Consider the following 27,970-nt stretch of genomic DNA (forward strand, 5'->3'; position numbering starts at 1 on the left):
AGGGAATAAACTACAGCACTAGTAGGAGTACAACATGTGAATAGAAGATAGATTTTTAAAATTTAGATAACATTGTCAGAACTTGCTGATTAATTAGAAAGAAATCAAGATTTCTAATGTCTAAGATTTCTAGTCTGGTTGTAATGATATCATTGTGATGATAGCATTTAAGATAGACAATCTAGATGGGCAACTTCTTTTTGAATAAAAAAGTCATTTTGTTTTGGATAGATATTAGCTAGGTGGTTGATGAGGACCTGAATTAAGGATGTAGCTTCTCTGGGTGGGAGAAAGGACTTGAGATATATTAATAGATTCAATACATAAAACTTAGAGATGGAAAGACTGGATGTTGGAAATGAGGATGAAGCTAAGTTTGGGGTGATTGTGGATGATGGAGCTGTTAATGAAGATAGAAAATGTAGGAGGTGGGGCAGGCTTGGGTACAGGAAGAAGTAAATGATTATTTCCATTTGGAAATATTATTTTTAAGGTGCCTATTTGATGTCCAACAAATAGTCTCCTTATTTGATAGAGAATTGAAATTCATGACAAAGATCTTGCTTGAAGGTAAAAATTTAGGGGTCATCAATTGTTAAAATAATTAAACAGGGAAGTCATTGGACTAAGGTGGCTCTAATGCCTTGGTAGCCTACGTAAGGAAACCTAAACCTAAACCAGAGTCAGTGCACTCAAATCTCAGAAAATGAAACTTAAGAAAAACTATCACAAACAGCTCAGTAGGCTTTCCTTTATAAGGCAACTGCTTAAGCTACAGGCAATCAAATGATTTCCTTGCTTTTCTTTTACATCCTGTCTATACAAATTTCCCTTCACTTCTGTCAGTGGAGGGATCTTAATCACTTGGTTTGATGCTGCCCAACTGGAATCGCCCTTTGCTCAAATAAACCCTTGCAAATGTAAATGTGCCCCAGTTGATCTTTCAACATCAACAAATACTTGATGTTTGAGGCCATCACCATTAGGATCACCCAGAAGGAGTTAACTAACATTAACATGACCAGGACAAGGATAAAATGCTAAGTGGCTAAGGATAGAAGTAAAAATAAAGAGCTCTCCAAGGTAACTGAGAAGGAGTGGCCAGGTAGAAAGAAAGTTAGAAGATGTCTCCATAAAGTCTAGGATGGGGTTTCAAGGAATATGATTTAGCCGGCAAAGAAATCAAGATTAAAAAGAAGAAAGACCCCCAAAAAGGTGGCTTTTAGATATTATGACTGTTGTCCTAGACAATGGCAGTTACACTGGTGTGTCAAGGGTAGATTACAGAGAATTGAGAGTTAAATGGGCAAAAAGAAAGTGAAAACAATAAATACTAGTACCTATTAATAGCATGGAAAAAACTGATAGCCTGTTCAATGTATCTTCATAATACAGCTCAGCTAAGATATACTTATGCTACAATTCTTTGAGGAAATTGATAATTTTTATATGACTTTCAGCAGTCACTTTCAATATTTACTTTCCATGTTACATGTCCAATTGTATGAAAATTTTGATATGCGTAAACACTGTAAATGAGGTATTCTGAAAGTATACTTGGAGGCCTGAATTTTCTATTTTAGATGGGTACAATGATAAAATTATAAAATATTTGAAAAATGTCCACAATAATTTTTGCACCAAGAAGAAATAAACTGCACTATGGTAAATCTATTTCCTGGGGTTGGGGGACACAAAACTGATTATATTTAAGCATGGACCTTTTATTTATTTTTACCTTTCAGATGATAAGTCATTCTATTACCTTGCCTCTTTTAAAGTAACAAATATAAAATACAAAGAAAGTTATGGAATGAAAAGCTCAAGAGAGTTTATAGAAAGGAGTCATCAGATTGAGAGAATGGTAAGTTCAATAGAAATTCTAAAAGTTTATGAGTGTGTTTTCTGTTTCACTTTCAGTATGGTTGCTATAAGAACTTAGCTTCTTCCTGCCTTAACTTCTTCTTCTGTGAACTGTAGATAATATATAGATCATATGGTTATGAGGATTAAATCACTTAATATATGTAAAATATTTAGAATAATGTTATGTACCATTAAACGTATGTAGATTACAGTAGGCCACCAATTAGCAACAACAACAAAAAAACCTGATGAGTCAAATAGATGTTCTTCCTATTTTTAACTCTTGATTTTCTTTCCTGGTTCATTTTCCATAATCTTTTTCAACATAAGAATGTAGGATTGCCATTTTGCCTTATCATGTTGTTTATTTTGCTTTTAAAATTATGTAAAACATCACATACGAGGATGTATGTTGGCAATTTTTGATGCCAATCTCAAATCTAGTTCTGCCCCTCAAATATTTTGGTTTACCTTGAAAATTTACACATTTATCAAGGCATGTCTAATTTTTAAAGTATATAAGACAAGCTAGATCTTCACCTATCCTAGTAGAAAGTCAAATAGGATAGTCTTCTATTTTTCGTCCCATGAAAAGCATGTCCACGGAGACCACAGATTTGTTTAGCAAAACCCAGTATATTAGCTTAAAGTGTACTCCTTAATGCTTAGGAGAGTTATTCTGGAACAACAGAGCAATAGCTCTGTAGAAAGGAGATTGAATTCGTATGATAATATATGATTAGCTGTAAATACTAGCTCAATTAAAAGATGACCTTAGCACTCCAACCCTTCACTCATTTTACTTTCCTTTCTCTGAATTATTAACAATGTAGGAAAGTATTTGCATTTTATTTAGTTATTTATCTATATGTAGGTTGATTCTAACTATTGAAAACCAATGAAAGTATTTTTCATTTCCATAGTTGTTTAAATAGTGTTTGTCATTTAACAAGTGTTTTTTATAACCATGTTGCAGCAATTTTTATGCTATTCAAAGAAGAATGCTCCCAGAAGCAATTTTAAATACAACTCACTTATTTTTTTAAAGTTCTCCACCATTTTGCTATATCTTCAGATATGTCCAAAGTCTCAATATTTCTTTATTTCTTTCATTCTTCTCAAAACTTTGTGCTTTCTGCTTCAATTTGAACGGGTTGCTTTCTAGGTCCACTTCAGAGAGGTAACCTGGGTCAAAACAGGACTGCTCTAGCATGTGAGATCCATTGCTTCTTGAATCCCATATTTTCCTTGATATGGTGGGTTATGTCCTCAAGCACCTTCCTTAAGAAAAAAGTGCATGGGAGGTAACATTTATGAATTACTTTATGTTGGAAAAAAGTCCTATGTTCCACTCAAGCAACAGTTTGAATATAAAACTTTAAATTGAAAATCACTTCTCTTCAGACCATCTGAAACCTTGCTTCATTTTTTTTATTCTATCACATGCAGCTGATGAGAGATGGTGTTTCTTTTAAGGAAATGTCTTCTTTCTCTAGAAGATTTTGTACTCTATTTTTTGTTTTCTAAAATTTCATAATGATGTGTCTTGGTATTTGAAATTTGATATTTCATTCATTTTTGTTGGGATATCATCATACTTTAAAAAGTGTGTAAAACATTTCAAAGAATATCCAAGAACCCACCACCAGTTTTCAGAACTTTACCAGTACTTCTGAAACCTCTATATGTTCTTCTCTCTCTCTCTCTTCTTCATAGTTAAACATTTCTATTTTGAATTTGGATTTAATCATTCTGTGGTTTTATCACCTATTTATGCATACTCAAATAGCATAGTATGCAATTTTACCTCTTTTGAACTTTATGTAAATGTAATCATATTATATCCTTCTGTGATTTCATTCTTTCACTCAACATTATATTTTTGAGATTTTTCCCATTTTGATGCATGTAGCTATAGCTCATTTATTTTCACTTCAGTGTAGAATGCCCTAAAAAGAATATACTACTAATTATTAATTCATTCTGCAATTGACAAACATTTGAGCTACTTTGTAATTCTGAATAATGCAGCTAATTAACATCCTTTCAGTTTAGCGCATGTACTCCTAGTGCATGTGCAAGAGCCTCCCGTAGGTCATGAACCAAGCAGATGGTTTGCTGGGTTATAGGTAATGCTAATACTTAGCTTTAGCAGATTTTTATCAATGGTTTTCCAGGGGGTTTGTAGACATTTACACCACCACCAGCAGGGCATGAGAGTTCATCTTGCCCTTCCTACTCACCAAAATTTTCTACAAAATTGACTTTTGCCAAACTGGTATCTGTATAAAACGGTAACTCATTGTGGATTTAATTTGCATTTTCCTGATTATTAATAAGGTCCACCAGTGGTTAGCAACCATTTGTATTTTGTCCTTTATAAATATCTACTCATGATTTTTTTCCCATTACTTTTCTTTTTTCTTTCTTTTTTCTTTAGTTAACATACAGTGTAATATGACCATGTCTTCTTGTATTTTTGGTTTTTAATTTTTTCTTAGAAACATTTTTGGGAAATGAATACTTTGTTCATTATATTATTGAAAAATTCTTTCAATTCAATCCTTTTTTCCATTTTGTGGCTTGCCTTTTCATTTTCTTTATAACATATTTTAATGAACAGTATTCTCAGTTTTAATATAGTTACGTACATCATTCTTTTGTTATTAGTGCCCTTTGTGTTTGTAAAAGAAATCCTTTCTGATACTGATGTCACTGTCAAAAAAATCCTTTTTCCTTTTTGCATTTAAGCATTCATTCTATATGGAGTTGATATTTGCATATGTGTTTGATTTAGAGATTTAATTTCATTTCAACCCCCCCCCCCCCCCCCCCATATGAGTAAGCAGTTCTCTTAGCACCACTGATTGAGCAGTCTTTTTTTTTTTTGGCTGATATGCCATGCCATTTCTGCCACAAATCAAGTTTCCATATGTGAATCTGGATGTTGCTGGGCTCTCTAATCTGTTTCATCAATCAGCTTGTTTTGCATTGTGTCAGTACCACAATGTTTTAACCTCTGCAGTTTGACAGTAAGTGTTGATACTGGTTATATTAGTTTCTTAGTGTTGCTGTACCAAATTACCAAAAACTAGTGGATTAAAATAACAGAAATTTATTCTCTCACAGTTATGGGGGCTAGAAATCTGAAATCAAGGTATTAACAGGGCTGGGTTCCTTGAAATGTTCTAGGGAAGAATCTTTATTTGCCTCTTTCAGCTTCTGGTAGGTTCAGGCATTCCCTGACATAGCTACATAACTGCGATCTGTGTTTCCATCTTCACCTGACCTTTTGCTCTGTGCTTCTCCACTCCAATAAAGGCATTGGATTATTAAATTAAAATCATTAGATTCAGGATTTTCCTGGATAAAACCACATTGGTTTTATCTTGAAATCCTTAACATAGGATCTGCAAAGATTCTACCAAATAAGATCACATTCATATGTTCCCAGACTTAGACATATCTTTTTAGGGGGCCATCATTCAACCCAGTACACCTGAATTTATCACCATCTTCTTCAGGTATGTCTTAGTTATTCTTAACCCTTTTCTTTTCATATCAAATAATACACACATACATTTATATTGGGATTTTTATTCAGATTGCTTCAAATCGAGAGATTTAGAGAAATAATTGATATCTTCATTTATTTACCCATATTTACTATATTTCAATAAAGCTTTAAAGTGTTTTTCTTAAAGGTCTTATTCATCTTTGGTTAGATTTAATAGTAAAAGCTCTTTTTTTTGTCATTGCTTATATTTTGGATATTAACCCTTTATCGACTATATGATTTGCAAATATTTTCTCTCATCCCATAGGTTGCTTTTTCATTTTGTTGATGGTTTCCTTTGCCATGCAGAAGCTATTAATTTAATGTAATCCCACTTGTTTATTTTTGGCTTATTTATTTATTTATTTATTTACCTGATTTTGGTGTCATATACAAAAAATCATTGCCAGGACCAGTGTCAAGGGCCTTTTTCTCCATGTTTTTTTTTCTAGGAGTTTCATGGCTTCAGGTCTTAAATGTAAGACTTTAATCCATTTTGTATATGGAGTAGGATAAGAATCTAATTTCATTCTTCTGCATGTGAAAAACCAGTTTTCCTAAGACCATTTATTGAAGAGATTATACTTTCCCCATTTTGTATTCTAGGTGACCTTGCCAAGGATTAGTTGACCATATATGCATGGTTTTATTTTTGGGTAGTCTATTCTTTTCTATTGGTCTACATATTGGGTTTTGTGCCAGTATCATACTGTTTTGATTACTATAATTTTGTAATATAATTTGAATTCAAGAAGTGTGATGCCCTCAGCTTTGTTCTTATTCAAGATTGCTTTGGCTATTCAGGGTCTTTTGTGGTTCAATATGAATTTTATGATTGTTTTTCTATCTGTGGAAAATTGCCGTTGTAATTTTGATAGGTATTATATTGAATCTGTAGATTGCTTTGGGTAGAATGGACATTTTAACAATACTAATTTTTCTAATCCATGAACACAAGATATCTTTCCATTTGTTTGTGTCTTCTTCAATTTCTTTTATCAATGTTTTATCATTTTCAGTGTACAAATCTTTCACCTTCTTGGTTAAGTTTACTAGTTTACTAGTCCATATTTTATTGTTTTTGATGCTATTGAAAATTATATTATTTTCTTAATTTCTTTTTTAGATAGTTCATTATTAGTGTATAGAAATGTGACTGACTTTTGTATTTTGATTGTGTATCTTCCAACTTCAATGAATTCATTGATTAGTTCTAACAGGTTTGTGAGGTGTGTGGGGAGGAAACATGTGTAATCTTTAGGGTTTTCTACTGTAAGATCATGTCATTTGTTAAGAGAATTTTACTTCTTCAATTCTGATTTGGATGCCTTTTATTTGTTTCTCTTATCTGGGATTTTTGTTTTCTTCAATAGCTGGGATTTTCAGCACTGGGTTGAACAGCAGTGGTGAGAATGGACATCCTTGTCTTGTTTCTGATTAAAGGAAAAGCTTTCAGCTTTTCACCACTGAATATGATGTTAGCCGTGGGCTTGTCATATATGACCTTTACTATGTTAAGGTACATGCCTAATTTGTTAAGAGTTTTTACTCATGAAAGGATGTTGAATTTTGTCAAATGCTTCTTCTGTCTCCATTAAGATGATCATATGATTTTTATTTTTCATTCCGTTAATGTGGTGTGTTACATTTATCAATGTACTTATGTTGAACCATTCTTGTATTTCAGGGATAAATCCTACTTGATCATGGTGTATGATCCTTTTATGTGTTGTTGAATTTGGTTTGCTAGCATTTTGTTTAGGGTTTTTGTATCTATGTTTCATCAGGAATATTAGCCTGTACTTTTCCTATAGTCTTCTCTGGTTCTGGTATCAGGTAATGCTGGCCTCATAGAATTAGTTTAGAAGTATTTCTTCCTGTTCAATTTTTTGGAAGAGTTTGAGGTGATTGGTATTACTTCTTTAAATGTTTGGTAGAGTTCACCAGTAAAGCCATCCAGTCCTGTACTTTTCTTTGTCGCAAGATTATTGTTTACTGATTCAGTCTCCTTTATGTTATTGGTCTTTAAAGATTTCCTGTATCTTCATGACTTAGTTTTGATAGGTTGCATGTTTCCAGGAATATACCTATTTCTTCCATGTTATCCAATTTTTGGCTTGTTCATAGCAGTCTCCTACGATCCTTTTTATTTCTGTGTATCAGTTGTAATGTCTCCTCTTCCATTCTTGATTTTATTTATTTGAGTCTTCTCTCTTTTTTTCTTAGTTTAACTAAAGGTTTGTCAATTTTGTTTAACTTCTCCAAAAGCCTATTCTTGGTTTCATTGATCTTCTCTATTATTTTTATGGTCTCTATTTCATTTATTTCTGCTCTGATCTATTTCCTTCCTTCTGCTAACTTTGGGCTTAGTTTTTATTTGTTTATTTTTTCTAGTTCCTTGAGGTATAAAGTTAGGTTTTTTATTGTAGATTCTTCTTTCTTGATGTAGTGTTTATCACTATAAACTTCCCTCTTATAATTGCTTTTTATGTATCACTTAAGTTTTGGTATGTTGTGTATCAATATTCAATTTGTCTCAAGATTTTTTTTTTTTTTGCTTTTTTAAAGATGTTTTTGCTTTTGATTTCTTCTTTGATTTATTGCTTACTCAGGAATGTGTTGTTTTATCTCCACATATTTGTGAATTTTCTTATTTTCCTATTGTTATTGATTTCTAGTTTTATACCATTGTGATCAGAAAAGATAACTGATATTTCAATCTTCTTAAATTTATTGAAATTTGATTATAGCCTAACATATGATCTATCCTAGAGAATGTTCCATGCATACTTGAGAAAAATGTGTATTCTGCTGTTATTGTAGGGCATGTTCTGTATATGTCTTTTAGGTCATTTAATTTATTGTGTTCAGCTCTGTTTCTGCATTGATTTTCTGACTGAATGATCTAGTCAGTGTGTCAAGTGGGTTATTGAAATTCTCTATTATTGTATTGCTGCTAATTTCTCCCTACATTTCTGTTAATATTTATTTTATATATTTAGGTGCTCCGATATTAGGTTCAGCAAAAAAAAAAAAAAAAAAAAAAAAGATAGTTATTTTCTCTAGTGTCATTCTCTGCCCCAAGGCCCATCTGAAATGCCAGAGCAAGATGTGTGGTAGGGTTTGCCACAAAACTGTTTTGTTTAGAAAACAGATTTATATTTTGACGTGTGCTCCATTGTTTTTGGCAGAGTTTAAAAAATAACTAATATAGTAATTAAAACAAGATAATTGTTTTCATTCTAAGAATTGCTAGTTTAATTATGTTAAAAAGTCACTGAAGAGTGACTATTGAATTCAATGCAATGCAGCAAGGAATTACTCTGTACCTTTTCTAAGACTAGCACTCAGCTAGATATTCTAACACAGACTGATCTTCACTTTCCCCTTGGAGATGTTAGATAATTAATCAGTGCACTCTTGGAAAGATTCCACACCTTAGGGCCAGTGCTCTGAAAACTTGTTTTTTTTTAATTGAAAAATAAATATAAATAGAAGTTCTAATATTTTCCACATCCTCTATGAATCATTAGCTTCACTTTGAAAATCAATGCTCAGAATAATCCAAAAGATTATTACTAAATTACTTCACAGGTGATTGCACCCAGAGGTAAGAGGGTTGGGCTATTTATGTTATACCAATTAGAGCTGTCCAGGTAAGGTGGAGCATAAGCTCCCAGACATCAATAAGTGAGGTGCTCAGGCTAGACAAGGCAGGCCTCCGGAGAAGTACAGGTGTAAGCTGTTCCCAATCAATATTTCTAGAAGCTGGATTATGAGTACACCTTCCCAGTAAATGCAGTTTAGATAGGGAACAAGTATGCTACATTTCATCTTTTACCACAATTCATCATCTGTAAGTGATTTCAGCTTCTTAAGAAACTCCTTAAGAAAGAGGAAAAAAAAAATATTTGCGTGTAAGTGATTACAGACATATAATTCCCATTGGCTAGGCCTCCAGATCATCTGAGACATGATCCTGACTTTGCTTCTTCTTCTTCTGTTGCTCTGTTGCTCTGTAAATTCCTATTCCCATAATAAATGGAACACTTTGGGTAGAAAGTACCAGAAACCCAATTAACAAGTCAAACAGAAGGAAGGAAGGAAGGAAGGAAGGAAGGAAGGAAGGAAGGAAGGAAGGAAGGAAAGGAGGAAGGGAGGGAGAGAAGACTGTGGGAGAACCTAGAGATTCATTTGACTTCAGATATGGTGGGATTCAGAGGCTCAAACAGTGTCTTCAAGCTATTATTATTATTCTCCATGTGGCAGACAAAATAGCTTACATTTATTCTATATTCACATGTTACCAGGTTATTAACTGAAGCAAGAAAAGAAATTTTTCCGTAATAGTCCTTGAAGGAAATTTTGAAGAATCAACATAGTTGGCTAAAGTTGGAATACCTCCTCAACCCTTCACTAATCACTGTGACCAAGAGAGTAAACCTGTGCCACCTGGTGTTAGGTGGGAGAAGGGGCAAGTTTAATTTCAACTGGATCATATGGAATAAGTTCTCTGTAGGCAAGCAGGGATCTCTTAGCAGAAAAAAAAGGGGAAGTACCAATGGGTATACAATAACTCTAATTCTAAAAATTTTTATCTCTAACCCAGATATCTCTGAACCCTAGACTTGTACATTCAATGGCCTACTTGACATTTCCACATGGATTTCTCACAGGCATCTTGAAGTTATAACTAAATCCAGTTTTTGAAAGTTGTTGCCTTCTCACTCTCTCTTTCCTACATTTTTCCACTCAACAAATGGCATCACTGTCCATCTAGTTGCTAGAATACTATTTTTCCTTATCCTCATGTCTAATCCATTCACATTTGATGTTTCTACTTCTAATTCACTATCTCTATCCTGGACCTAGATAATCATTCATATAGCCAGCTCACCATAATCATTGCTTCCACTCAGGCTCCCTCTAATATCTGTCTACATAGCAACCAGATGTTAAAAAACACATTATAGGAGCACCTGGGTGGCTCAGTTGGTTAAGTGTCCGACTCTTGGTTTAGGCTCAGGTCATGATCTCATGGTTTCATGAGTTTGAGCCCCCCATCAGGCTCTGTGCTGACAGTGCGGAGCCTGCAGAGGATTCTCTGTCTCCCTCTCCCTCTGCCACTCCCCCCACTCACACTGTCTCTGTCTCTCTCAAAATAAAATAAAAAAACTAAAAACCCATACGATGGTTTTATTTTGGTTAAAATTTCATAAGTGGCTTAGAATAAGTCATTTTATGTACTTATAATAAAATCCAAACTTTTTACAAAGTTGTCTAAGGAGCTTAATGCTCTGCCTCTGACTATTCCTCCAATTTCTACACTCCTCCTTTCTCACTGTTCTCTATCATATTGACTTTTTTTTTTTGAGGGGTGGGGGATAATCTGCACATTCAATTTCTTCTACCTGGAAGATTGTCCCATGATCTTGCTCTTGCTTACTCTTTCTGATTTTTTAGATTTCACTTAAATATCCCTCCTTGGAAAACCCTTACATATTATAGACCCTCCAACCATAAAACTATCTTACTTAACTATATGAGTTGCCTCTTGTAATTAATTTATTTTTGCTTATTGCTGTCCCTCTATTCTATGAGTTCAGGGACCACAACTTTTTATTTACTAATTTTTAATGTTTATTTATTGTGAGAGAGAGAGAGAGAGAGAGCGAGCACAAGGGGGAGGTGCAGAGAGAGAGGGAGAGAAACAATCTCAAGCAGGCTCCGCATTGTCAGCACAGAGCCTGATGTGAGGCTTGAACTCATGAACTGTGAGATCATGACCTGAGCCAAAATCAAGAGTTGAACCCCAGCCAACTGAACTACCCAGGTACCTCATTTACTAATTTTTATCCAGTGTTGTCACAGTGCCTTACACATAGAAAACTCTTGATCCATTGTGTTGAATGAATAAGTAAATGAGAAAAAAAAGGAAGGGGACAGAATATAGTGAAAAAGACATGAAGATATGCAAAAGCCAGCATTTTTTTTTTTCTTCACACTGTTGTTTATGATTAACCACAGCTGGAGAATCAGTTAATGAAAATGTTATTGTGTACCTATTTTGTGTAAGACTATGAAGAATGCCAAGATTTGAATAGCACAGTCTCTTGCTTATTGTAGTTTATAATATAGTTTATGTATAAAATTCTGTGCGTGTAAAAGAATACAAACTGAAAAATTAGACAAGAAGATGATTTGGTAATATGAAAGCTTCCACAGTACAGAATGTAATTGTCAAATATATATGATGTGAATGAAAGGTATTCTAGGAGTTCAGAGGAAGGAAAAATTCTTTTAAGCTAAGAGGAAGTTTTCTTGGAGAGGAAAGGGACAAAGGATTTGTTTTATTGGTGTATTCACCCTCTGTTCTTATATATTTCCCTGACAGTAGCAGAAAATATTTAAACTTGCCTGGCTTATTTTCATGGGTGGACCTGGAAAGGGATTCCCTAGGTGGCATCCAGTAACTACTGATCTTTATGAGGACTTAATCTGAATGCAGTTCCCAGCCAGAGGGAAGGTGCAAGCTCAAGCTTGTGAAAGATAGTAACTGGATGTCCTATTAGTCAGAGTCACACGTATTGTTTCAAACACGTCATTTTGTTTTTTGATGCTGGAGTTCAAGCCAAGGACTACAAGTGGGATCTGATTTTAAGGTGAACTTTCCCCCCATTTTAGCTTAAACTCTATCTTGTTTTAAATAGAACAATCTCTAAAAAACAACGACAACAACAACAACTATTCTTTGATTTGGACATGAAAAGGGAAGGATACAATTTGTTTTTGGAATTTGGACTAAATGTAGTATTACTGAGTTCTCAGAAAAATATAAACATAAGTTGTTAATTTTCTCTAGAATTTGCTTACAATAATGATTAGGTGTCTGAAAAGGAACAGTTTTTCAGAAGCAGAAAAAAAAAAGCAACCTCCCAAGAGATGATCTTTTATAAGGTTTAGATTCAGGACATAAAAGATGTATTTGAGGTCTTCTTTAAAAGTTGCTTGCCCCAGGACCTCTCTACCTCCACCAACCTGAACATCTGTCATCAGCTATATAAATCGCTCAGAGTTGTCAGTGTTACTTAATATACTTGAGAACACCAGATCTAGGGCCAGATTCCCTGAGTTCAAATGCCAGAATCAGCATTTCCTATGCCACCTCAGACCAGTGTATTTAAGTGTCCTCATCCAGTTTTTTTTTTATCTTCAAAATGAGGGTGATGAGAATTTTAAAAATACTTTACTCCTAAGATGGTGTGAGGTTTAAACAAAGGAATTGGGTCAATGTATACTGTGTAGTATGGACTTTAGTACATGTAAACTATTATTTGTGGTCACATCAATCCTGTACTGTATCCATTTTTAAACAGAGGTCAACTCCTCAGGAGATGATAGGCTTGTTAACAATAACATTCTAGTTTGAACAGATTCTTAGTACTTTCTTATATCTGTCTGATATGACAGAATCCTGATCCTTTCCCCTACTGCCATTATGTGTACAGTTCAAAATTTCAGGGGACATTTATGTAAATTGTTGCAGACCTTAAAATCATATTTTTCTCCAGGATACTTGATACAGGAAAATAAAATGAATTCAGAGAAGCTTAGTGAAATCGTAAGTGACATAACTCAAAACTGATCCAAACCCTTGGAATGACAATACAAAAGGGGGGTCACCACTAGAGTCTTCTGCCTCCCACCTTGCTTTATATTCCCATAGATTTCTACTTTTTGGAAAAATTTTTAATTTTTTTAATGTTCATTTATTCTTGAGAGCGATAGACAGAGTTGAGTGGTGGAGGAGCAGAGAGCTAGAGACACAGACTCCAAAGCAGGCTCCAGGCTCTGAGCTGTCAGCACAGAGCCCAACATGGGGTTCCAACTCACGGGGCACAAGATCATGACCTGAGCCAAAGTCGGACACTTAACCAACTGAGCCACCCAGGTGCCTCAAAGGATTTCTACTTCTACTTTGCAATAAGATTTGCAGATAAAACAAAACAATGTGCTATTCTCTTCTTCCCTTTACCATATTGCTCATTTTTAATTCATTTATTCATTCATGGATTTTCACCATAATTCATCAAACATGCATTGAGTGTTTACTGTGGGCCAGGCAGTGTTCCAAACACTGGAAATACAAAGATGAATCAGACACACTCCCTACCATCATATAGCTCACAGTCTACAGTGAGAAAGCCACAATTGTAAACGGGTGTGATAATTGCTATAACAGCCTCATGTGCAAGTTGCTGGGGTGGCCCAAATAAAGGGGTATTGAACTTTGAGGAGGGCAAGTCAAAGATAACTTATTTGTCACTGGAGAGTCTGAATAGTATCAGAACTGTAATTAAAGGAATTGCAGAGGGAAAAAGTGCATTGTAGAAAGAGGGAAGTGAAATGTGCAAAGCCATAGAGGTGTGAATCAGTCTAGTGGGATTAGGACAGAGCAAGTAACTCAGTAGATGAAAAAATAGGCTTTGAAGGTAGGGATGGCTCAAGGGCCAGTGAAGGGATAAGATTGCAGAGCTCATGCTGAGGGAGACAGAGGGCTTGAAGTGGGAGGATCACATCCTCAAATTTGCACTTTGGGAATATCACTCCAGTTGGTACTATTGTGGGGGAACAACTGAGGGGAGAAAAGACAGAGTAGAACCACATAAACGTGCCAGTGAGGGGATGCTGCAGAGACCCAGGCACAAGTTTCAAAGGAGCTGATTTTAGACTACAGCTGTGGAGTTGGAGGAAAGGAGAGAGATTCAATATTGAGTAGGTAAAATCTATTGAGCATTGTTATTAGTTTAAAGGCATCGAGGAGAGGGAGAAATCTTGTGGAGAGGGAGGCAATATCCCCTCTTCCCAGTGGATGTAGTATTTGAGGGGAAAGATTTACCATGGTGGTGGGCCTTCTGTAAACTTATGTGGACCTGGAATTTCTGATTTCTGACACTCAGTCCAGTGCTTTTTACTGTGAGGCAGTGCCTCAACAGTCTTTTGGGAATTAGGGCCCAGGAAATCAGCTCACTGAACATCCAAATCCTTCAATGGCTCAGGCTGGAGAAGCTGAGTAATAAAATGCTGATGGTATGGAGTGTGGTGAAACTTATTTCCGAACCTGGTACCAGCTGGAAGCCTGCCTGCCATGGAAAGATGACTAACAAGTGAGGGTGTCAGAGTCAAATGACACGTCCTTACTTATTATGTCAAATGCTCTAGTAATGGGATAATTATTTAAGAAAGCAAGAGTTGAGGGGTGCCTGGGTGGCTCAGTCGGTTGGGCATCCAACTTCGGCTCAGGTCATGATCTCATGGTCCATGGGTTAGAGCCCCGCGTCGATCCCTGTACTGTCATAACAGCTTGGAATCTAGATTCTGCTTTGGATTCTGTGTCTCCCTCTCTCTCTGCCCCTCCCAAGCTCAGGCTCTGTCTCTCTCTCTCTCTCTCTCTCTCTCTCTCTCTCTCAAAAAATAAACATTAAAAAAAATTTTAAGAGAAAGCAAAGAGTTGAAACAAACAATGGACTGGATGCCATATTTGGAAATACCACAAACTTAGGATGGGCTTTCTTAAAAGTGAGGATGCTTCCTTTAAAAATAGCACGGATACTTAAATTCATTTGACAATGATCAAATGAACATTATCAATAGTATGCTATATGACGGGCAAGGTGTGAAATGTGTGAAACATTATTTCATTTAATCTTCAAAACAACTCTGAGGTAGATATTGTTGTTATCCTGTTTTACAGAAGCTGACACAAAAGTATACAGTTTTGTTAAAGTTATTCAGTTCTCCAAAAATTAGAACCTCTTTTAGTCTTACCACTGTGATAAACCAGTTCCTGTCTGGGAAAAAAACAAAATTCTTATTTTTGCCTCAACTCTCTAGGAAAGACAAAGGAGTAACATTTTTCTTATGACTAATACTTCTCTTGTTTAATTATTCTAATCAGATGTCTAGGATATTTCGACGTTCTTCTGGAGGAGGTCGGTTTATCAAATCTCATGTTATCAGACTGAGGTATGTATACTTAGTTTGCAACTTCAAGCCAGTATCCTTAAGAAGTACTTGATCAACATGACTGCCCAGCTCCCTTGGGAAAATCTTTACAGGAACACAAAGATTTCATAAACCTGAGTAGTCAGCTTATGGTGCACAGACATTTCCCAGTCATGACAGGAATATGTCTGGAGGCAATGCCAGTCATTAGATGCTGGAAGGGGAAGAATGGCACTGGTACTGGGCTAAGTAGAATTTAGATGAGCTCTTTTTGGTTATCCTCTTTGTAGGCCTATCCAATAATCAGACTATGACTCTCTCTGCAGTAAGATTTTTCTTTAATGCCATTGCATTTTTATTATTATCTCTAATAGCTTTTCATTTTTATTTTTGGATGAGAGGCAGTATGCATAAATTAAACATACATATGTTATGAGTCTCAAATAAATTATTAGAATCCATCTAATAATTAGTATATACTTTTTATATGATGTCCAAAAGGCTTAGCATTTACTGAAATAATGTATCTTGTTTTCTACCCATTTTGGTGAAAAATTTTAAAATTTTTCGGTGGCTATCAATCAATATACAAATATAAATATATGTAATACTTAGTAGTCTGCTTCATTTCTTGACGATAAAAATACCTGTGGTTAAGAAGAACCTGCCTTTTCTTCTCCTCTCTTCCACTTTTTTTCCTTTCTTACTTTACTTTCTCTCTCCTTCCTTCCTACTTTGATTCTTTATATGTTTCAAGGTGAAATTCATTCTCAAGAGGTAACTAGAGGCTTTCTAGACCTATACATGGTATAAATGCATATCTTTGAACCTCTTATCAAAACATTTATTTTAATAAGTGCTTTCTCTAATTATCCACTTACCAAACATACGTAAACTATCAAATTCCAAAACATAAATAACTTAACACAATAAAGGTTTACTTCATTTCCATGACATAGTCCAAAGAGTCAGAAGTGGCCACAGGGGACATGGGTACTGGGAGGGACTGCAGAATGGAATTGCCCACTAGATCTTTGGTATCTGGTTGGCAAATCCAGGAAGAGTGAAAGCAGGGAGGGTGGTATGGGAAGTTTTCAGGGGCCAGGCTGGAAGTGGGATACATCATTTCTGCCCACAGAATTCACTAGAGTTACAATAAACTGCAAAGGAGGCTAGGGAATGAAATTTAGCCCTGTGGTCAGGAGGCAAAGGTAACTGGGTTTCGTGGGCACAAAGCATTGTCTCTGCCACACCACTACTGAAAAATGGTGTTGGTTACCGTGGCTTATAATGTCTTCAAAAGCAAATTGTTTAAGTGCATATAAAGCATGATTTCATGAACATGTCTTCCTTTCACTACCGCCTGCAGACTGTGACCTAATTAAGGAGAGAGAACAGTTTTTTTCAGCTCTGTATCCTACTCAGCGTTTCTGGAAATAATTTAGAAATCTGATATACACATATTTCATCCATTTTTAAAAATTTAGTGGGAATCTTAATAGGTAAAAATAGTTAATAATTAGAGAGGTGGCTTTGTTGTTATTATCTCTATTTATCTGCTTTTTTGCTCTTTAGTCCAGATGAACAAGGTATGAACATCCTTATGGTGCTTATGTTTCGATACCCATCTACTGATAGTGCTGAGCAAATCAAGAAAAAAATTGAGAGGATTTTATATCAAAGTCTGAAGACAAAACAGTTGCCTCTGACTATAAACAAATCATCATTCACGCTCACATGTAAGTCCTTTTATCATCTTTGTGGTTCCTTGGCAATCCTCTTTATTTTTCATAAGAATTTAGATCAATGTCTTCTCCCATTTTAAGACTTCACCACGGATATAGCAATGTAAATCTAAAATATAAATTCACTATAAGGCAAATTTTAATTTTGGAATTTATTTTCATATTTGATTAGGGGTTTTGCTAAGGTTTCTAAATTTTTTCCCATGTATCATGTTGGACCTTTGCAAAAGCATGAGAGGGAAAGTATTATTTTCACCACTGTAAGGAATCTGAGCCTCAAGGAAGATATAAGACAGGGTATTAGCAAGCCTTGGGGGCCAAAATTAAAGCACAGGTGTTCTGACTCCCAGAGATCTTTACAGGTCAGTTCTGGGGATGAGCGCCTATAGTATCAAGAAAACCAACATCTTTAGAAAGGTTTACCACTGTAGGAAGAACCATTGCCATGATCTATGAAGAAGTTCTCTGGATCATTTCCAACTTAAAACAATGTTTTGTTTATTTCCTCCTTTATTCCTCACAAAATAAAATCAAAAAAGTTATTTTGTTTCCCCCCAAAAGTAGACAAAAATAAAGATGTTAAGAAATTAAAACTACCTTTAGCTAGTTGGAATCTAAACTGAGATGCATAACCATGGGGTTCCAATGATAAGTTTCATGGTCGAGTACTGTGGCTTTTTAGTTCCTTACCCCCTCCCCAAAAACACTAGCAGATGTCTCACGTGCGGTAGGTGCTCTGGTTCTGTTCATTGTTCTGATTAAGTACACCAAGGGCAGAGATTCCTGATTTGCCCTTTGGACCAGAAAGTCTGTTCCCGTCAAAGTATCCATGAATTTAAGAAAAAGATTATTTAAAGTTAATTTCTCTGTTTTTAGAAATCAGGAAACCCCCTTAAAATCCATTTTGAGATAGAATCCTCACACACAGTAATGACAACTTTCATGAATTAGAAATAATGAAGAGTGTACTATCTACCTTAAGTGTTAATCAATTATATGCCAAAGTAAAAGATGATATTTTTCAGCATTCCATAAAGGGCAATCTCAAATTAAATTTCAATTCCTGATAATATAATTTCTCCTAATGCATGATCATATATGCTAAAATAAAATATCCATCATAAAAGACATGTCAAAGGGATTTTTTTTACAATTAAAAAATAATTTTTCCAATATTTTTAAAAATAATTTTTCAGACTTCTTGGTCATGCACACTGACTTTTTACCCTACGGGTTATTGTTTTAATATCAAATAATTATATTCTATAACCATACTCCATAACCAAAATTCTGCTACAAACATTTTCTTCTGCCACATATATATCTCCCGTTACATAAAGAGAAATGAAATGCCCAGGAAACCTCTAGTACAGTTTGGGGTTCATATCCCTTCTTGTGGAGAAGTCAGTGTTCCTGAGGAAATCGTTATATACCTCTCAATTTTCTCTGACAAATAAACAAAACAAAACAAACATCAAACCAAAAAAAAAAAATGCAATGAAATTGAACTCAAAAGAACGTGAAGAAAAGTGTGAAGGGAAAAAGATGTCACAGAAGGGAGGCATAAAGTGGTATGGGGAGAGTGTCCCTGGACAGGCTGTATATCAGAGCTTCTTCATGCCTCTAGTTCCTGCTGCCTGAGCAGCAACCTTCTACAATATTCACCAGGAGGAAGAATCCCCAGTGAGAGAAGACCATCAACTTGTATTAACTGAATTCCTATTGTTTATAGACCAGGGCCGGAAATGGGGCTGTGAAGAGTCTGTGATGCCCTTGGCTCCCTGGAACTGCCCCTTTGCACTGGCCACCAGGCATGTGCCTGACACGCATGGTCTGGTGCACCTAATACAGAGAGCACCAGCTGCATGGGAATCAGAGGTTGCCTCTTCCAGTTATGCTCGGGCTCCCAAAGAAGGCAATCAGGGATATTTATTCTTACCATTCTTTCCCAATGTCCTTTGCAGATTTCATAGCAAAAATCAGAAAATAACAAAACGCTCTCTTTTCATTTCTATGTAAAATTATACATTTTAGACCAAATCAAATCTGAGTTATTGTATATATTACTTGACTGAAAAATCTCATGCCCTCTTGAAAGATGGATAATAAGCATTTCTTCTAGTGATAATTTGAACAAAATCACATATAAACAGGAACATATTCTTTGACCAACTAATTCAATTTTTGTTTATTGCAGCTATCGACAGCAAAAAGATGAGGAATCTTCTCAACAGCCGTAAGTTCCAAAACCCACCACTGTCTATTTCATAACAAAGATAATGAATCAAAGTCACAGAAAAGTTAGAAGAAGAATTCATCAAGTCTTTTTTGCTCATCTTACGTTTTTGTAAACCACCTAGTGTTTTATTAATGGTTATTATTTTTTAATGCTTATTTATTTTTGAGAGAGAAAGAGAAAGAGCGTGAGTGTGGGAGGGACAGAGAGAGAGGGAGACACAGAATCCAAAGCAGGCTCTAGACACTGAGCTGTCAGCACAGAGCCTGATGTGGGGCTTAAACTCATGGACTGCAAGATCATGACCTGAGCTGAAGTTGGAGGTTTAACTGACTGAGCAGCCCAAGCACCCCTATTGCTGGTTAATTTTAATATTTAAAACATTTAAATTTATGAATTTACACCAAATACAATTTTAAGTTTTATGACTTGCAGAATGTAGTAAAAGAAAATTCATAGCTTCTTGATATTATGCTTTTTGTGACTATATTTCTAACATTGTATTTTGAACATTTTAAGGTGTATTTATTTATTTTGAGAGAAAGTGTGCATGCAAGCAGGGGAGGGGCGGAGAGAGAAAGAGGAAAGAGAATCCCAAGTGGAATCCACGCCATCAGTGCAGAGCCCCACATGGGCATCTAACCCACAAACTGTGAGATCAGGACCTGAGCTGAGACCTAGTTGGACACGTAACCAACTGAGCCACCCAGATGTCACCTAACATTGTATTTTAATATTCTCTTTAAATATTTCTATTTTAATATTCTCTCAAATTAAAGAGAATGTTTTAAAGTAGTAACTAGTTAGGATTTTTCCTGTTAAATTTCTGTTTTCTTTCATTTTTGTTAAAATATCTGCTGTGTACATTTTCTGCCTTCTCTCGATTTCCTTTATCTCAATTTCTTATAGGATTCTTGGGTCATACACTTTCCCCTATAAATTCTATACACATTATTCCGTTTTCTTCTAGTGTTTTGTTGTAGAGGAAAAGTCTAAGGCTGCTGCATTTTTTATTTTTACATAGGTTAATTTTTTTGTTCTTGGATGAATGTAGGAAATCTTTATCCTAAATTTTTTGTCAAGAAATCTGGACAATTATATTTTGCACTGAATTTTGACTAGGACATTATGAATGTTTTCAATCTGTACAGTTTTTTTTTGTCTTATTCTGGAAAAACGTTCCATTGTACATTTGATGATTGATTTCCATTCCAATTTTTCTTTTTCTTCTCCCTCAGGAACACCAATGATTTATTTGAATTCCATTTTCTGCTCCCCATATCCATCATTAGTTCTAGTTCCAGTTCAGGTCACTTTCCTCCACATTCTGAAAGATCTTATCAATTCTGTACTCCCCCAAACCACTTATCTCAGTTGTCTGGTATTACTTTTCCTCTTCCATGTGGATTTCATATCTGCTATGATATGCCTGTGATATCTAGAATTTTATTTGATTACCGACAGCTCTTTTGTTATGTGTACTCTTCTCGCAGCATATTTTCCCTCTTATGTTTGGCTGCTTTTGTTACATTAATATCATGTTTACTTGCACAACTTGGCTGGTAACACACATGTTTCCTAAAATTTTTTGTGGAAGATAACTTTCAGAAATATGTCTGTCTTCTGAGTTTTTATATCATCTGATTTGGGGGTCCCTAACCATACTATACAGTAAGATGCAGGCTTAAGGTTTGATCTTACAAGCAGAGTTTATGAAAACTACATCAGTCTCCCCCTTTGCACCACCAAATGTAGCATTCACTGATGCCAGAGCTCTTCCTTTCACTGCTTAAATACTTTTTATGAGGCATCTCAGCCTGTTCTTCGTGCTGTAACTAAATATCATAGACTGGGTAGTTTATAAACAGCAGAAATTTGTTGCTCACAATTCTGGAGGCTAGAAGTGTGAGACCAGGGTACCAGCGTGGTCCAGTGGGGACCCTCTTCCAACTCACAGATTTAAAGAATCATCATGCCATGAGCAGAGGGGCTAGAGATCTCTCTGGAAACTCTTCCAAAGCACTAATCCCATTCATGAGGGCTCTGCCTTCCTGACTTAGCACCTTCCAAAGGCCCTACCTAGTAATACCATCACCTGTAAGAGTTAGGATTTTGACATAAATTTGACAGGTTCACATTCAGACCACTGCATGAAGTTAACTACATTTTCATAGAATTTCTCATCTTTCCTATATCTCTCTATAGGATGGTGTGCCAGAAATGTGGCTTCTGCATACATACATACATAGGAAGAAAAGAGTTTATGAGTCATAGTGGGATGGCTTAACCTATAGTATCTGCTTGGCTGGGAACAAGTGCAGTGTAGCTTAATTTCCTGGACTGGGGAATCCCCATAGCAGTAAGACAATGGCTTTGCCATCTTACCAGGATTCTCCACACAGTTCTGGTTCACAAGCTAGAGCTTATATAGTCCAAGAAGTTGCTCTCAAACCCCACTGGCTATTGGAGTTTCTACCAGAATTTATATATTTTTTTTCTTATTTTTCCTTATGTTGTGGTGATTTTGCTCTGTTGCCTTTGAAAAAATACCAGACTCAGATTTTTCATCTGCAATATGAGGATGACACCTAGCATAGGAATTGAGAAAATTAGAGAAAATATATGTAACAGTACATAAAAGGCCTGGCTCACAACTAGTAGATAGTATTTATATTAGCATTACTTTCATGCATATTTTAAGAGGAATTTGGGAGAGGAAGTATCTATTAGGTACTACCAATATATTAGCCTAGAAATCCCATCTGTTTGATTTCATGGTCACCTTAAACTGGAGCTATTTAACTCAGAGGGAATTATGATGAATCTATAAACATGATTACAGGCGTCTATTTTTAACCTGTTTCTGAAAAAATATTCCTTTATGAAAATAACCTAGTATTTTTAATAAAAATATAAATAATTGAAAAGTACATTCATTAATAGTGGTACCTGGCTGCCTCAGCTGGTAAAGCATGTGACTCTTGGAGCCATGAGTTTGTGCCCCAACTTGGGTGAAAGCTTATTAAAATTAAAAAAGAATGACACATTAATAAAATATATCAATATGCTTTCTAGTCTTATTTAAGGTTGATTTGAACTCTAACAAATTGAGGATTTCTTGTCAGGGAATCTGATTTAAATTTTTTTTTAAATGTTTATTTATTTTTGAGAGACAGAGAGAGAGTGAGACGGCACAAGTGAGGGAGGGGCAGAGAGAGAGAGGGAGACACAGAGTCAGAAGCAGGCTCCAGGCTCTGAGCTATCAGCACAGAGCTCAGCATGGGGCTCAAACTCACAAACCGTGAGATCATGACCTGAGCCAAAGTTGGATGCTCAACCGACTGAGCCACCTAGGCATTCCTGTATTTTTTTTAAAACTAGTCTTTCAAATTTTAGAAAACCAAAAAAGGTCATTATTGTTTAAGACTGTTTAAATTCAGGACTTGCAAAGACTGTGTATAAATTCATGTCAAGGGAGAATCATGACCTGCATTTGGTACTAGGCTATCTCTCAGGAGCAAGAACACAAGTTTTGATGTAGATCCTCCTAATTTTACGTCCAACTCGTTCACTTACCAGCTGGATGACCTCTAGCACTTTATGATCAGTTTCCAAGGCTCAGTTTCCTCATCTGAAAAGTGGCTTGCTATAAATAAATCTAAAACACTTAGCAGAGGATCTATATATATATATTTTTTTCATGGTGTAAAATCCTTTTTATTTTTTATCTTTTTTAAATATATGAAATTTATTGTCAAATTGGTTTCTATATAACACCCAGTGCTCAACCCAAAAGATGCCCTCTTCAATACCCATCACCCACCCTCCCCTCCCTCCCACCCCCCATCAGCCCTCAGTTTGTTCTGTTTTTAAGAGTCTCTTATGCTTTGGCTCTCTCCCACTCTAACCTCTTTTTTTTTTTTTTTTTTGATGCTCAATAAAATTTTTATCTACCTCTCTATGTATCCATCCATATATGCTTAATATAGAGAGACAGAAGTTAATTCCTAGACTGGATGCCTTGACATGTTAGTAAATATTTCTTCTGAACCTCAACAGGATCAGGAAGACCCCTATAGATTAACCTCAGACACTGAGTACTGGGAAAGGATTAAAGAACAGCAGGCACATGCACCCAATGTTTATAGCAGCACTATTGACAATAGCCAACCAAAGTATGGAAAGAGCCCAAATGTCCATCAACTGATGAATGGATAAAGAAGATGTAGTATATGGAATATGGAATATGGAATACGGAATATGGAATATTACTTGGTGATCAAAAAGAATGAAATCTTGCCATTTGCAACAACGTGGATGGAACTAGAGTGTATTACGCTAAGTGAAATAAGTCAGTCAGAGAAAGAAATACCATGTGACTTCACTCATATGTGGAATTTAAGATACAAAACAGATGAAGATAAGAGAAGGGAAGTAAAACTAATATAGACACAAACCATAAGAGACTCTTAAATACAGAGAACGAACTGAGGGTTACTGAAGGGGTGTTGGGTGGGGGGATGGGCTATATGGGCAAAGGGCATTATTAAGTAGGGCACTTGTTGGGATGAGCACTGGCTGTTATATGTAAGTGATGAATCACTAAATTCTGTTTCTGAAATCATTATTATACCATATGTTAACTAACTAACTTGGATTTAAATTAAAAAAAAAAAAAAAGAAGAGCAGGCACAATGGACTACCAAAGCATCTGCACCCTATGCAAATCAGGATATGCTTCTTTTCTCTCCCTTTTCATGAAAACAAGCTAACATACATTTCTGTGACAGGCTGCGGAATAAGGATGACATCTTCAAACATGCCTTTACCAGCATCCTCCTCTACTGAGAGGATTGTCCAAGGGAGGGAAACAGCCATGGAAGGCGAGTGGCCGTGGCAGGCCAGCCTCCAGCTCATAGGTTCCGGCCATCAGTGCGGAGCCACCCTCATCAGTAACACGTGGCTGCTCACAGCAGCTCACTGCTTCCGCAAGTAAGTTCTTGAGGCTGCTGGGAGTCTTACCCCAGTGCAATTTCATGTAATTGCACAATGCCTTATATTGTTGTGAAGAAAAAATACAGTGTACTTTGAAGACAATATTACAATTATCCAAATAGCTTTTAAAATTTTATAAGTGTATTTTTTCTACAGAAATAGTGTAATCTTAAAAATTGTGTTTAAGACAAATCTTTGTACCTTGGTGTTCATGAAAAACTATCCCAACCTTTGTGAACCAGTGTGGATGTCCTTGACATCATGAAAATGTTCTTGACAGCATGTCAGGAGCCCCAGGCCATCTCTCTCTGACACTAACCAGCTGGATCTATCACATACCTGGGCAAGCCATTTAACTTCTGATTTTCAGTGTCCTTATCCATAAAGCATGGATTGAGCTGGGCCTTTTAAATGAGGTCTCCTTTCTGGCACATAATGCACGGAGTGATAGGGTATTTCTATAATTTATTTTTTTAATGTTCATTAATTTATTTTGAGAGAAGGAGATAGAGATATCAGGTGGGAAAGGGACAGAGAGAGAAAGAGAGAGAGAATCCCAAGCAGGCTCTGTGCTGGCAGCATGGAGCCCAATGTGGGGTTCGAACTCACAAACCGTGGGATGATGATCTGAGCTGCAATCAAGAATCAGTAACTTAACCAACTGAGCCACTCAGGCCTCCCGGGATAGGGTATCTCTATTTGATCTACTCAATTGGTTTATGAGTTCCTTAAGGACTGAAATCACATATGTCTTCTTATCTACCAGAATTCTAGTTTTCAAAAGAAATCTTCAGCCCTAAGATTTCTGCATCAAATAAAACATTCCTTTAAAGTATAAATAAGTAAAACAGCCTTCCCTATCTCCAGCTCCCCACCATGTCCCTTTCCTCCCCCTCCCTACTCCCACACCCACCAGTCCTGCTCATCCTGAAGCAGTGCAGAGTACTTTGAAAATCACTGATCTTTCTGGTTTTTCACTAAGAAGTTTATGATTCACCAGCATTGTAATCCTGTATGAATGAGGAAATCCCCTTTATGAGTTCTCCTCTGTGTGATTTCCTTCTACATAAGTTTCCTTTACATAGAGAATTTCAAGTTTATATATACAGTATTTCTAGTCATTCCTCACAGGAATAATTAGAAAAAGAGGGAACTGGACTTTGAGGACAAATAGGGAGGTAAAGAGATAATAGGACTAGACAGAATTTCCTTGTAATACAACCTCGTGAGAGAGAAAAACTTCTGTGTGAAGGGAGAGCCTGAAAAATACTAAGAGGGACTGAGAAAGCCAGATCAAAGGGATTGGGGAGTAGGAAAGAACCTCTAATGGCCTGACATGGAGTTAAATCTGCTTAGCCCTTGAATATTGGGGTTGTGTATGGGCAGAGGGCAAAAAAACAAACCTGTATACACATGAGGGTTTGTGAAGCAGGCCAGATTATACTTTGTCCCAAAGATCATGGTAAGACCCAGAAACAAGAGCCAACAAGTGAGTCATAAAGTTAGAATGGATGAAGTATCTGATACGCAGGGAAAATGCCTCCTACTATCCATATTACCCAAAACAAAATGAATTTCTACACATTTCATTGAAATTATAGAAGAAAGAGAATCTGAAGAGTTTTTAATGAACAAGGAATTAGAAGATTGACAATTAATTATAAAATACCCATTACTACTATTAATCTAAACAAAGCATGGAAATTCCAAAATATCTTTAAGAGCTTTTGTACTCGCATTTGTCTCATTAATATTTTAAACTCTCTGCCTTAAGGCCAACAACTGCAAATTCTCTCACCAGAGAGATTTTTCAGGAGCATAATCCCAATAGTTGCGAGAAATACAGTCTCAATCTTTTTTAGATGACACAGGTAAGCATCACAAATCTTACCCTGTGATTTTTTTTGCAGAAATAAAGACCCAAGTCAATGGATTGCTACTTTTGGTACAACTATTACACCACCTGCAGTGCAACGAAGCCTGGGGAAAATTATCCTTCATGAAAATTACCATAGGGAAACAAATGAAAATGACATTGCCTTGGCTCAGCTTACCAACCGAGTTGAGTTTTCAAATATAGTCCAGAGAGTTTGCCTCCCAGATTCATCTATAAAGTTGCCACCTAAAACAAGTGTATTTGTCACAGGTTTTGGATCCATTGTAGATGATGGTGAGTGGTTCAACCTAATATACTTAGTACACAATTGTCTTGAGCTCTAACAAGCTGTCCTAGAGAATCTCTCTTTAGACTTTTCATAAAAATAACGATGGTTCCAATGTGTACAGCCCAGAGCAGAACAGGAATTTGTAGGTTAAAAAGGAATCAGGTCCCATTCCTTGAATTCACAATTAATTGGAGCAATGATGAAAAAGGGGTGAGGCTAACTGAGAACAGCATATCAGACTACTTTAGGTGCTACAAGAAGGGACAAAATACTATGGGACTATAAGGGAGTAAATGATTCTGAATTGTATATTTCCCAATGTAGAAGCTCCTAGTTAGCATATACTTCAGATCACAGTCTTACTGATAACTTTTTCTTTCTCTTTTCTTTCTTTCTTTCTTTCTTCCTCATTTAATGGGGATTTATGATGACCATAAACATAAAAGTGTTTTGTGAATGTTTTGAGAATTTTCATTTTGATTATTTAATTTAACATACATTTCTTTTCACCTGTGTCACCTCCTGGTTGGTTCAAAGACATCAGTTCTAAAATTTTATAAATTGAAGACCAGAATTTAATATTTCTAGGTACCAGTTCATTTCACTCTAAATAGAGAGATTAATTGAATATTTTAAAATGGGAAAAAAGGGGTGCCTGGGTGGCTCAGTCAGTTGAGTGTCCAACTCCTGATTTTAGCTCAGGTCATGATGTCCTGGTTACTGGGTTTGAGCCCTGTGTTGAGCTCTGTGCCGACAACATGGAGCCTGCTCAGGATTCTCTCTCCCTCTCTCTTTCACTACTCACATACTCTCTCTCTCAAAATAAACTTAAAAAAAAACAGATAAAATAAAATGGGAAATAAATGTTTAAGGTTCTGTCAAAGATATCCTGAAAAAATTAAGAGACAAATGTTAATATACATTTACATTTTTTATAATGTTTATTTATTTTGAGAGAGAGAGACAGAGCATGAGCAGGAAGGGGCAGAGAAAGAGGGAGACAGAATCTGAAGCAGGCTCCAGGCTCTGAGCTGTCAGCACAGAGCCCGATGCAGGGTTCGAACACATGAACTGTGAAATCATGACCTGAGCCGAAGTCGGACACTCAACCGACTAAGCCACCCAGGCACCCTTGCTAATAAGTATTTAAATCTGGATTTTTTTTTCTTGACAGAACTCTATTATATGTGAAATTTCCCAAATGCTCCATGCATCTCTAGCGTGACTTTGTGAGATGTTGTTATAAGTCTCTTTTTGTGTTCTCTTCTCTTATCACTAGTGTAAGACTATTCACCAGCAGCTTCAATCTGGAACCATATGCTATTTACCTTCTTCTAAAATCCAGTCTTGCTTTGTACTGGCATCACATTTATGGCATATTGTGGGCATCGGTTCTTTTTCC

The 27,970-nt window shown here is 36.0% G+C and overlaps 1 protein-coding gene across 3 annotated transcripts in view; it reads left to right on the top strand.

Moving 5' to 3' along the window:
- LOC109278256 (transmembrane protease serine 11F) overlaps window positions 1-27,970 on the top strand; it is an 88,648-nt gene that overhangs the window by 54,348 nt on the left and 6,330 nt on the right. For all 3 annotated transcript variants that reach the window (XM_019468447.2, XM_019468454.2, XM_053901504.1), the window contains 6 exons: window positions 1,746-1,864; window positions 15,381-15,448; window positions 17,003-17,166; window positions 19,370-19,408; window positions 24,199-24,400; window positions 26,314-26,573. In XM_019468447.2, coding sequence (XP_019323992.1) covers window positions 1,746-1,864; window positions 15,381-15,448; window positions 17,003-17,166; window positions 19,370-19,408; window positions 24,199-24,400; window positions 26,314-26,573 — 852 coding nt within the window. The remainder of the gene's footprint in view (window positions 1-1,745; window positions 1,865-15,380; window positions 15,449-17,002; window positions 17,167-19,369; window positions 19,409-24,198; window positions 24,401-26,313; window positions 26,574-27,970) is intronic.

Source organism: Panthera pardus, unplaced genomic scaffold, assembly GCF_024362965.1.
Source record: "Panthera pardus isolate Hobbes unplaced genomic scaffold, ASM2436296v1 HiC_scaffold_13, whole genome shotgun sequence".
NCBI classification, from domain to species: Eukaryota; Metazoa; Chordata; class Mammalia; order Carnivora; family Felidae; genus Panthera; species Panthera pardus.